The sequence below is a fragment of the Bombina bombina genome, chromosome 7 (assembly GCF_027579735.1).
Source record: "Bombina bombina isolate aBomBom1 chromosome 7, aBomBom1.pri, whole genome shotgun sequence".
NCBI lineage: Eukaryota > Metazoa > Chordata > Amphibia > Anura > Bombinatoridae > Bombina > Bombina bombina.
In genome coordinates, this window is record NC_069505.1 from 446,192,152 (window position 1) to 446,205,029 (window position 12,878).

At 42.3% G+C, this 12,878-nt stretch overlaps 1 protein-coding gene across 1 annotated transcript in view; it reads right to left on the reverse strand.

Annotated features, from left to right (window-relative positions):
* Window positions 1-230: 230 nt before the first annotated feature.
* RBX1 (ring-box 1) overlaps window positions 231-12,878 on the reverse strand; it is a 67,987-nt gene continuing 55,339 nt past the window's right edge. The window contains exon 5 of the mRNA XM_053721400.1: window positions 231-398. Within this exon, the coding sequence (XP_053577375.1) occupies window positions 386-398 (13 nt within the window). The 3' untranslated portion in view covers window positions 231-385. The remainder of the gene's footprint in view (window positions 399-12,878) is intronic.

Genomic DNA, 12,878 nt, shown 5'->3' on the forward strand with positions numbered 1-12,878 from the left:
AGTGCAGGATACAGAGGTGCCAGACATTGTTACTGGTGTTTTGTAATGAAGTGACTGTAGGTGCTGCTGTTGGATCAGTGTCAGTGCAGGATACAGAGGTGCCAGACATTGTTACTGGTGTTTTGTGAAGTGACTGTAGGTGCTGCTGTTAGATCAGTGTCAGTGCTGGATACAGAGGTGCCATACATTGTTACTAAACAGACAAAGCAAGAGACAGAAAACAAACAAAATTGGTGCATCGAGTTGTTCACGTGTTTTATTTTCATAAGGACAACAGCAATGCTAGAAAAGAAATATACTAAGTGGAACAGAATGAATATTACGATGTAAAACAAGTGATGAGGGTCGTCTGGTCATCTGACCTCTAGAGGAGGTTGCACAGTGTCTAATGTCCGTACCTGCACAGGAAGAAACAGAACAAATGGTATCAAACAATGGGGAAGACACAGCTGAGATTGTCAGTATGGGTCAAATCTAATTAAAAAGGACACTTTATGATTCAGATAGAGCACACAATTTTAAACAACTTTTATCTAAATTTGCACAATCTTTTTATATACACTGAGGTATCAGCTCCTACTGAGCATGTGCAAGATATTCCTTTCGTGATTGGATGATGTTGTCTCATGATGCTGTGGGCAGGAAAATATTACTTAAGTTTAAAATGTGTCAAACGTCATTTTGTCGACTAAAAGAATTCTGATAACTAAAATACGACAAATTAAAAAAAAAAAAGACCGACTAAAACGAAATAAAAAAGGTGTTATATTCAATCCATATCTTATTACTGCTCTTTTGTAAAAAACGCAAAGCTATTCTTGTTTATTTACTAAACTTGGTTTTATTTAAATTTTAATATACAGAGGTTATATACCACAACAGTTAAATCTGTATTGCATATTCAAAACTTAATACCATAAATAAACAGGTTAATAAACCTTTACTCCAGCTGGTTATAATGAGTTTGGAAGTTCTAGAGTGACTGGGTAGCTCCGCCAAGAGGGTCATTCCTGTACCTGGAACTTGTAGCTATAGAGCGGAGAGAAGTGATTATAGCTAGAGTTCACCCAAATAACCATACAAAACCAGTATTCAGGTGAAAACACGAACAGGCTTTATTGTAAAACACACACAGCTCATCATAATAAAGTTCTTATCTGACCCCCAGATCTCCCACCATTCCCGCCCCTCCAGGCAGACTGGCGCCCCCATAGCCCCGTAATACAGAGGCGGTGGTTTTGGGGTGATCCCGGGGAAGCAGCGGCTATTTCCGAGGTACCTGTGGAGAGCTCTCGACCCCGAGATGTCCCAGTCCAAAAAGTGTCATGATCCGTTGCTGGGGGCCGGAGCGGCAGCTGAGTAAGGGTTGTAGGGGGTCCGAAACGCCAAGTTCCAAAAGGGAGCTCCCTTCTGGCAATTACCCCACCTCTTGCCCTCCCTAGGGGTACCAATCCCTAAAAGAGTGGAGCTCAGGGACAAAGGGCAGCGGGCATCCAGGGTAGTCCAGCCGGCCAGTAGTTCCAGGAGCCCGGCCAGCCGGGAAGGGATCAAGCAGTAAGCGATCAGCCATGAAAGGGCCAAAACCAATGGAATAAACAGGAGCCAGGTAGTAGGGGGGTGGGGATGGCCTTCGCAGCCTGGTATTCGTGACAGTGCTCCCCCCCAGAAAAGTCTGGCAGACCCGGCTAGATACACATACGGGTTCAGCCTAGGGCTGCCCAGTGAGTTACTCCAATTCAGTTTCCCAGGAGAGTCCATCAGCATTCCCATTGCTCCTTCCCGGCCAGTACTGAATGGTGTAGTTGAAGGGCTGCAAGGCTAGGCTCTACTGCAACAGTCATCCATTGTCCCCAGAAACTCTTGAGCCAGACCAGGGGGTTGTGGTCAGTGAGCACGGCAAAGGTCCTTCCATATATGTACTGTTGTAGTTTCTTGAGGGCCCACACCAGTGCCAAGCATTCTTTTTCTACCGCTGGGTAGCCCACTTCCCTGGGCAATAGCTTCCTGCTGATATAGGTTAAGGGGTGTTCATAGCCCTCCTCATCCACCTGGCTTAGCACTGCTCCCAACCCCAACATAGATTGGCCATTATGCATTCCGTATGCAAGACTTAATTTGACTAGATCTGGAATTAGGCATCTCTGTAGGTTATATGTTACATTCAGCGATAGTGCATTTGTACTTAGGGGAGTATTTTAGCTTGTCCTCATCGATCGCCATAGAGTGAGCTTGCCGGCCATTCTGTGTTCCCATTGGACCAAATTGAGAAAACATAATTTATGTAAGAATTTATCTGATAAATTCATTTCTTTCATATTGGCAAGAGTCCATGAGCTAGTGACGTATGGGATATACATTCCTACCAGGAGGGGCAAAGTTTCCCAAACCTCAAAATGCCTATAAATACACCCCCACCACACCCACAATTCAGTTTAACGAATAGCCAAGAAGTGGGGCGATAAGAAAGGAGCGAAAGCATCAAGAAGGAATTGGAATAATTGTGCTTTATACAAAAAAATCATAACCACCATAAAAAGGGTGGGCCTCATGGACTCTTGCCAATATTAAAAAAAGTTAATTTATCAGGTAAATTCTTACATAAATTATGTTTTCTTTCATGTCCATGTGCTAGTGACGTATGGGATAGCAAATACCCAAGATGTGGAACTCCACGCAAGAGTCACTAGAGATGGAGGGATAAAAATAAAGACATCCAATTCCGCTGAAAAAATTAATCCACAACCCAAATCAAAAGTTTTAATCTTATAATGAAAAGAAAATGAAATTATAAGTAGAAGAATCAAACTGAAACAGCTGCCTGAAGTACTTTTCTACCAAAAACTGGTTCTGAAGAAGAGAAAACATCAAAATGGTAGAATTTAGTAAAAGTATGCAAAGACCAAGTTGCTGCTTTGCAAATCTGATCAACAGAAGCTTCTTTCTTAAAAGCCCAGGAAGTGGAAACTGACCTAGTAGAATGAGCCGTAATCCTGAGGCGGGGATTTACCCGACTCCAAATAAGCATGATGAATCAAAAGCTTTATCCAAGATGCCAAAGAAATGGCAGAAACCTTCTGACCTTTCCTAGAACCAGAAAAGATAACAAATAGACTAGAAGTCTTCCTGAAATCTTTAGTAGCTTCAACATCATTTCAAAGCTCTTACCACATCCAAAGAATGTAAAGATCTCTCCAGAGAATTCTTAGGATTAGGACACAATGAAGGGACAACAATGTCTCTACTAATGCTGTAATTCATAACCTTACATAAAAATTTAAATGAAGTCTGCAAAACTGCCTTATCCTGATGAAAAATCAGAAAAGGAGACTCACAAGAAAGAGCAGATAATTCAGAAACTCTTCTAGCAGAAGAGATGGCCAAAAGTAACAATACTTTCCAAGAAAGTAATTTAATGTCCAGAAATTGCATAGGCTCAAATGGAGGAGCCTGTAAAGCTTTCAAAACCAAATTAAGACTCCAAGGAGGAGAGATTGATTTAATGACAGGCTTGATACGAACCAAAGCCTGTACAAAACAATGAATATCAAGAAGATTAGCAATTTTTCTGTGGAACAGAAAGAGCAGAGATTTGTCCTTTCAAGGAACTTGCAGACAAACCCTTATCTAAACCATCCTGAAGAAACTAAAATTCTAGGAATTCTAAAAGAATGCCAAGAGAATTTATGAGAACACCATGAAATGTAAGTCTTCCAAACTCAGTAATAGATCTTTCTAGAAACAGATTTACGAGCCTGCAACATAGTATTAATCACGGAGTCAGAGAAACCTCTATGACTAAGCACCAAGCGTTCAATTTCCATACCTTCAAATTTAATGATTTGAGATCCTGATGGAAAAATGGACCTTGAGATAGAAGGCCTTAACGGAAGTGGCCAAGGTTGGCAACTGGACATCCGAATAAGATCCACATACCAAAACCTGTGTGGCCAAGCTGGAGCCACCAGCAGAACAAACGATCACTCCATGAGAATTTTGGAAATCACTCTTGGGAGAAGAACTAGAGGTGGAAAAATATAAGCAGGTTGATAACTCCAAGGAAGTGTCAATGCATCCACTGCTTCCGCCTGAGGATCCCTGGACCTGGACAGGTACCTGGGAAGTTTCCCGTTTAGATGAGAAGCCATCAGATCTATTTCTGGAAGGCCCCACATCTGAAAAAAACACATCTGGGTGAAGAGACCACTCTCCCGGATGTAAAGTCTGACAGAGATAATCCGCTTCTTAATTGTCTATACCTAGGATATAGACTGCAGAAATTAGACAGGATTCCGCCCAAGCAAGTATCCGAGATACTTCTTTCATAGCTTGAGGACTGAGTCCCACCCTGATGATTGACATACGCCACAGTTGTGACATTGTCTGTCTGAAAACAAATAAATGGCTCTTCAGTAGAGACCAAAACTGAGGAGCTCCGAGAGTTCCAAAATATTGATTGGTAATCCCGCCTCTTGAGATTTCCAAACCCCTTGTGCTGTCAGAGCTCCCCAGACAGCTCCCCAACCTGAAAGACTTGCATCTGTTGTGATCATGGTCCAGGTTGGATGAACAAAAGAAGCCCCTTGAACTAAACGATTATGGTCTAACCACCAAGTCAGAGAGAGTCGAACATTGGGATTTAAGGAAATTTGTGATATCTTTGTATAATCCCTGCACCATTGGTTCAGCATACAAAGCTGGAGAGGTCTCATGTGAAAACAAGCAAAGAGGATCGCGTCCGATGCTGCAGTCATGAGGCCTAAAACTACCATGCACATAGCCACTGAAGGGAATGACTGAGACTGAAGGTTCCAACAGGCTGCAACCAATTTCAACCAGAGTCATGGATACTGAATCTATCTGGAAACCTAAAAAGGTTACCCTTGTCTGAGGAATCAAAGAACTTTTTGGTAAATTGATCCTCCAACCATGTCTTTGAAGAAACACTAGTTGATTTGTGCGAGATTCTGCAGAACGTAAAGACTGAGCAAGAACCAAGATATCATCCAAATAAGGAAACACCGCAATACCCCGCTCTCTGATTACAAAGAGTAGGGCACCTAGAACCTTTGAAAAGATTCTTGGAGCTGTCGCTAGGCCAAAAGGAAGAGCGACAAATTGGTAATGCTTGTCTAGAAAAGAGGATCTCAGGAACTGATAGTGATCTGGATGAATCGGAATATGAAGATATGCATCCTGTAAGTCTATTGTGGACATATAATGCCCTTGCAGAACAAAAGGCAGAATAGTCCTTATAGTCACCATTTTGAATGCTTACATAACGATTCATAATTTTTAGATCCAGAACTGGTCTGAATGAATTCTCTTTATTTGGGACAATGAACAGATTTAAATAAAACCCCCGACCCTGTTCCAGAACAGGAACCGGCACAATTACCTCAGATAACTCCAGGAAAGTCTGAGCTTTCTCTGGGTTCACTGGAATGCGTGAGAGAAAGAAGCTTCTCACAGCGGTCTTACTCTGAAACTTATTCTGTACCCCTGAGAGACAATGTTCTGAATCCAATGATTTTTGGACTGAATTGATCCAAACATCCTTGAAAAATCTTAGTCTGCCCCCTACCAGCTGAGCTGGAATGAAGGCCGCACCTTCATGCGGACTTGGGGGCTGGTTTAGATTTCTTAAATGGCTTGGATTTATTCCAGACTGAGGAAGGCTTCCAATTGGAAACAGATTCCTTAGCGGAAGGATTAAGTTTCTGTTCCTTATTTTGTTGAAAGGAACGAAAACGGTTAGAAGCTTTAAATTAACCCTTAGATTTTTTATCCTGAGGCAAAAAAGCTCCCTTCCCCCCAGTGACAGTTGAAATAGAATCCAACTGAGAACCAAATAATTACCTTGGAAAGAAAGATAGCAACGTCGATTTAGAAGTCATATCAGCATTCCAAGATTTAAGCCATAAAGCTCTTCTAGCTAAGATAGCTAAAGACATATAGCTATCATCAATTCTGATGATATAAAAAATGGCATCACAAATGAAATTATTAGCATGTTGAATTAACTTAATGCTATACACATTATGATCTGGTACTTGTTGCGCTAAGGTTTCCAACCAAAAAGTTGAAGCAGCTGCAACATCAGCCAAAGAAATAGCAGGCCTAAGAAGATGACCTGAACATAAATAAGCCTTCCTTAGATAAGATTCAAGTTTCCTATCTAAAGGATCTTGAAAAGAAGTACTATCTTCCGTCGGAATAGTAGTACGTTTAGCAAGAGTAGAGATGGCCCCATCAACTTTGGGGATCTTTTCCCAAAACTGTAATCTATCAGTCGGCAAAGGAACGAATATACTCAATTTTAAATAAATATGAAGATTTGTCAGTGTCAATATCTGAGGCAGGATCTTCTGAACCAGACAGATCCTCATCAGAGACAGATAAATCAGAATGTTGTCGGTCATTTGAAAATTCATCAACTTTATGAGAAGTTTTAAGAGACCTTTTATGTTTATTAGAAGGCGGTATGGCAGACAAAGCCTTCTGAATGGAATCAAACAAATTCTCTCAAATTAACAGGAATATCCTGAGCATTAGATGTTGGACCAGCAACAGGTAATTGACTACTACTGATGGAAATATTCTCTGCATGTAAAAGTTTGTCATGACAACTATTACAAACTACAGCCGGAGGAACAGTTACCACAAGTTTACAACGAATGCACTTAGCTTTGGTAGAACCGACATCATGCAGCAGGATTCCAGTAGTAGATTCTGAGACAGGATCAGATTGAGACATCTTGCAATATGTAAGAAAAAAAACATATAAAGCAAAATTATCAATTTCCTTATATGACAGTTTCAGGAATGGGAAAGAAATGCAAACAAAATAGGCCTCTGGAAACAAGAAGCAAAAAGAAAAGTCTTAAATAATGTCAAAATGTTTGGCACCAAGTACGACGCCCACAACTGACAAAATATTTTTTGGCTCTAAAAAACATAATTTATGCTTACCTGATAAATTTATTTCTCTTGTGATGTATCGAGTCCACGGATTCATCCTTACTTGTGGGATATTCGCCTCCTCTACAGGAAGTGGCAGAGAGAGCACCCACAGCAGAGCTGTCTATATAGCTCCCCCTTTAGCTCCCCCTCCAGTCATTCGACCGAAGGCTAGGAAGAAAAAGGAGAAACTATAGGGTGCAGTGGTGACTGAAAGTTTAAAAATAAAAATATATATGCCTGTCTTAATAAACAGGGTGGGCCGTGGACTCGATACATCACAAGAGAAATAAATTTATCAGGTAAGCATAAATTATGTTTTCTCTTGTAAGATGTATCAAGTCCACGGATACATCCTTACTTGTGGGATACCAATACCAAAGCTTTAGGACACGGATGAAGGGAGGGACAAGACAGGGACCTTAAACGGAAGGCACCACTGCTTGTAGAACCTCTCCCCCAAAAATAGCCTCCGAAGAAGCAAAAGTATTAAATTTGGAAAAAGTATGAAGCGAAGACCAAGTCGCTGCATTACAAATCTGTTCAACAGAAGCCTCATTTTTAAAAGCCATGTGGAAGCCACAGATCTAGTAGAATGAGCAGTAATCCTTTCAGGAGACTGTTGGCCAGCAGTCTCATAAGCCAAACTGATGATGCTTTTCAGCCAAAAGGAAAGAGGTAGCCGTAGCCTTCTGACCTCTCCGCTTAGCAGAATAAACAACAAACAATGAAGATGTTTGACGGAAATCTTTAGTTGCTTGTAAGTAGAACTTTGCTGCACAATCTTGATGTGGTTCGTGCTTTAGACGTTCCTTCTTTGAAGAAGGATTAGGACACAGTGAAGGAACAACAATCTCTTGATTGATATTCTTATAAGAAACAACCTTAGGAAGAAACCCAGGTTTGGTATGCAAAACAACCTTATCTGAATGGAAAATAAGATAAGGGGAATCACACTGTAAAGCATATAGCTCAGAAACTCTTCGAGCCGAAGAGATAGCTACTAAAAACAGAACTTTCCAAGATAGAAGCTTAATATCTATGGAATGCACAGGTTCAAACGGAACCCCTTGAAGAACTTTAAGAACTAAATTTAGGCTCCATGGCGGAGCAACAGGTTTAAATACAGGCTTGATTCTGACCAAAGCCTGACTAAATGCTCGAACGTCTGGGACATCTGCCAGACCTTTGGAGAAGGGATTATCAGCTAGTTCCTTATAAGGACAAATATCTGCTTTGTCTATTCTTCTACACAAACCTTCTTGGAGAAAAGACAATATTCTAGGAATCCTAATCGTACTCCACGAGTAACCTTTGGATTCACACCAATAAAAGATAATTTGCGCCAAATCTTATGATAGATCTTCATGGTGACAGGCTTTCTAGCCTGAATCAGGGTATCAATGACCGACTCAGAGAAACCACGCTTTGATAGAATCAGGCGTTCAATCTCCAAGCAGTCAGACGCAGAAAAATTAGATTTGGATGCGTGAACGGACCTTGGATTAGAAGGTCCTGCCTCATTGGCAGAGTCCATGGTAGAATCGAGAACATGTCCACTAGGTCTGCATACCAAGTCCTGCGTGGCTACGCAGGTGCTATCAGAATCACTGAAGCTCTCTCCTGCTTTATTCTGGCAACCAGATGTAGGAGGAGAGGAAATACATAGGACAGATTGAAGGACCAAGGCACCGCTAGAGCATCTATCAGTACCGCCTTGGGATCCCGGGACCCGTAACGAGAAAGTTTGGCATTCTGACGGGACGCCATCAGATCTAATTCTGGTGTGTCCGATAGCCGAATCAGCTGGGCAAATACCTCCGGATGGAGTTCCCAGTCCCCCAGATGAAAAGTCTAACGACATAGGAAATCCGCCTGCCAGTTCTCTACTCCTGGGATGTGGATTGCTGAGAGATGGCAAGAGTGATCATCTGCCCATCTGATTATTTTGGTTACCTCCATCGCTAGAGAACTCCTTGTTCATCCTTGATGATTGATATAAGCTATAGTTGTGATGTTGTCTGAAACCTGATGAATTTGGCCGCAGCAAGCTGAGGCCACGCCTGAAGAGCATTGAATATCGCTCTCAGTTCTAGAATATTTATCGGGAGAAGAGATTCCTCCCGAGACCATAAGCCCTGTGCTTTCAGGGAGTTCCAGACTGCATCCCAGCCTAGCAGGCTGGCATCTGTAGTTACAATGAGCCCCTCTGGCCTGCGGAAACACATTCCCTGAGACAGGTGGTCTTGAGACAACCACCAGAGAAGAGAATCTCTGATCTCCTGGTACAGATGCAGTTGAGGAGACAAATCTGCATAATCCCCATTCCACTGTTTGAGCATGCATAGTTGCAGTGGTCTGAGGTGTAGGCGGGCAAAAGGAACTATGTCCATTGCCGCTACCATGAGTCTGTTTACCTCCATATACTGAGCCACTGATGGCAGAGGAATGGAATGAAGAGCTCGGCAAGTGGTTAAGAGCTTTGATTTTCTGACTGCCGTCAGAAATATTTTCATTTCTACCGAGTCTATCCGAGTCCCTAGGAAGGAAACTCTTGTGAGAGGGAAGAGAGAACTCTTATGTTCACCGTCCACCCGTGAGATCTCAGAAAGCCAACACAATGTCCGTGTGAGACTTGGATAGCTGGAAAGTTGACACCTGAAATAAGATGTCGTCTAGATAAGGCGCCACTGCTATGCCCCGTGGTCGTAGAACCGCCAGAAGGGACCCTAGCACCCTTGTGAAAATTCTGTGAATAGGGATGTGTAGATACGCATCCTTTAAGTCCACGGTGGTCATATATTGACCCTCCTGGATCAGAGGTAGAATAGACTGAATAGTCTCTATCTTGAATGATGGAACTTTGAGGAACTTGTTTAGAATTTTGAAAGTTCCCTCTTATTTGGAAACCAAAAACAGGTTTGAGTAAAATCCTAGCCCTTGTTCCTCTTTTGGGACTGGGCTGTGCCTTTATGAGAAAAAAAGCTGCACAAATTCTGCAAAACAGTGTAAAAAAGCAGTAACCATAACTAAATTTTTACAGTAGTACCATATAGCCTTAGTAACTTTGCACAGCTATGCAAATAAATTAACCCCTTAATGGCAAAACCGTATTGAAAAACCTCAAAACCGGTAAAAAAGACTCAGCACTTTGCCACAGCACTGCTGTGGCTCCTACCTGCCCTTCAGAACAATTTGTGGGGGAAAAAAACTTTTACAGCCCTCAAACACCACAGGAACCTCTGGAGAAGCAGTTAGAAATCTCAGAGGAAAAGAAACTGCACAACGGAGGCCGAAAATAGGCCCCTCCCACCTCACTCAATGTTTTGTGGCCTAACAGACAAACACTAGTGTCTCTAAATTAACCATGTGGGTTAGAAAACTCAAAAACAAGCCACAATGACCCCTTTAGTCCCTTCAAAAAAACGTTATAATTGCATCATTCACTGAACAAACAAAAACGTTTTTACCAGTGTCACCAGTAACTAATGAGCCCTTCATGCAAGCTGAAATTCCTATCCAAGTGTCTGAATACAGCTTACCCTTCCCTCATGGGGATATTGCCAGCCTTTTCTAGAAATAAGTCTGTCTAGAAAAAAAATAGACTGAACATACCTTAATACAGTTTAGCCTGCAAACTGTTCCCCCAACTGAAGTTTTCCTGTACTCTTCAGCCCTAGTGAGAACAGCAGTGGATCTTAGTTACAAAGTGCTAAGATCATCATCCTCCTTGCAGAAATCTTCATCCCTTTTCTGCTAGAGAGTAAATAGTACACACCGGTACCATTTAAAAATAACAAACTTGCTTGAGAAAATAAAAACCTAACCTTTTTGTCACCACACTCCTCTTTGCCCTTCCTAGCAGTTAAGCAGGCAGAGAGAATGACTGGGGGGTGGAGCTAAGGGAGGAGCTATATAGGCAGCTCTGCTGTGGGTGCTCTCTGCCACTTCCTGTAGGGGAGGAGAATATCCCACAAGTAAGGATGAATCCGTGGACTCGATACATCTTACAAGAGAAATGTCTGCAACAAACACGAGCGTCATAGACGCAACCTCGTGAAAGAACTCGGCGCCAACTAAGACGCCGGAAATGACGAATTTACGCCAACAAACGTAATTCTCGTGCCAAAAAGTCTTGCGCCAAGAATGACGCAATAAATTATAGCATATTGCGCTCTCGCGAGCCTTATACAGCCCGCAATTTAGAAAAAAAAAAAAAAAAGTCAATTTGAAAACTTCAGGAAAGAATTTTTTTTTTTAAATGCATTTCCCAGATATGAAACTGACAGTCTGCAAAAAGGAAATATACTGATAAACCTGAATCATGACAAATATAAGTATAAACATAAAATATAAAGTGCCAAACCATAGCTGAGAGTGTCTTAAATAAAAGAAACATACTTACCAAAAGACACTCACTCATCTACATAAAGCAGATAGCCAAACCAGTACTGAAACGAGAATCAGCAGAGGTAAATGGTATATAAGAGTATATCGTCAATCTGAAAAGGGAGGTAGGAGATGAATCTCTACGAGCGATAACAGAGAACCTATGAAATAGATCCCTGTTAGGATGACCATTGTATTCAATAGGTAATACTCCTTTCACATCCCTCTGACATTCACTGTACTCAGAGGAACCGGGCTTCAAAAAAAGCTGAGAAGCTCATATAAAACGTAGAAATCTAGAACAAACTTACTTCACCACCTCCATAGGAGGCAAAGTTTGTAAAACTGAATTGTGGGTGTGGTGAGGGGTGTATTTATAGGCATTTTGAGGTTTGGGAAACTTTGCCCCTCCTTGTAGGATTTTATATGCCATACGTCACTAGCTCATGGACTCTTGCCAATTACATGAAAGAAAGATTGAACATCCGGAATATCTGCCAGACGTTTGTGTAGCAAAATAGATAAAGCAGAAATCTGTCCCTTTAAAGAACTTGCTGATAACCCTTTCTCCAATCCTTCTTGGAGAAAAGATAAAATCCTAGGAATCCTAATCTTACTCCATGAGTAACCCTTGGATTCGCACCAAGAAAGATATTTACGCCAAATCTTATGGTAAATCTTTCTAGTAACAGGCTTACGTGCCTAGATCAAGGTATCAATGACCGAATCAGAGAACCCTCGCTTAGATAAAATCAAGCGTTCAATCTCCAAGCAGTCAGCTGCAGAAAAATTAGATTCCGATGATGGAAGGGCCCTGAATGAGAAGGTCCTGCCTCAATGGAAGCTTCCACGGTGGCAGAGAGGACATGTCCTCCAGATCGGCATACGCGATGAGAATCACCAAAGCCCTCCCCTGTTTGGTCCGAGCAATCACCCAGGGAAGGAGAGCAAACGGTGGAAACACCAAGGCACTGCCAAGGCATCAGTTCGGCCTGAGGATCCCTGGACCTGGATCCATATCTTGGGAGCTTGGCATTCTGACGAGATGCCATAAGATCCAGCTCCGGCCTGCCCCATCTGAGAATCAGGGTGGCAAAGACCTCTGGATGGAGTTTCCATTCCCCCGGATGAACCGTCTGTCTGCTCAAAAAATCCGCTTCCCAGTTGTCCACTCCTGGGATGTAGATTGCTGACAGATAAGAGTGAGCCTTCGCCCACCGAATTATCTTGGATACTTCTGTCATCGCTAAGGAACCCCTTGTTCCTCCCTGATGATTGATGTAAGCCACAGTCGTGATGTTGTCCGACTGAAATCTGATGAATTTGGCCGAAGCCAACCGAGGCCAAGCCTGAATCGCATTGAATATTGCTCTCAACTCCAGAATATTGATTGGAAGTAGAGACTCCGACCGAGTCCACACACACCCTGAGCCTTCAGGGAATTCCAGACTGCGCCCCATCTTAGTAGACTGGCGTCCGTTGTCACTATCACCCATGGGGGTCTGCAGAAGCACATCCCTTGGGACAGATGA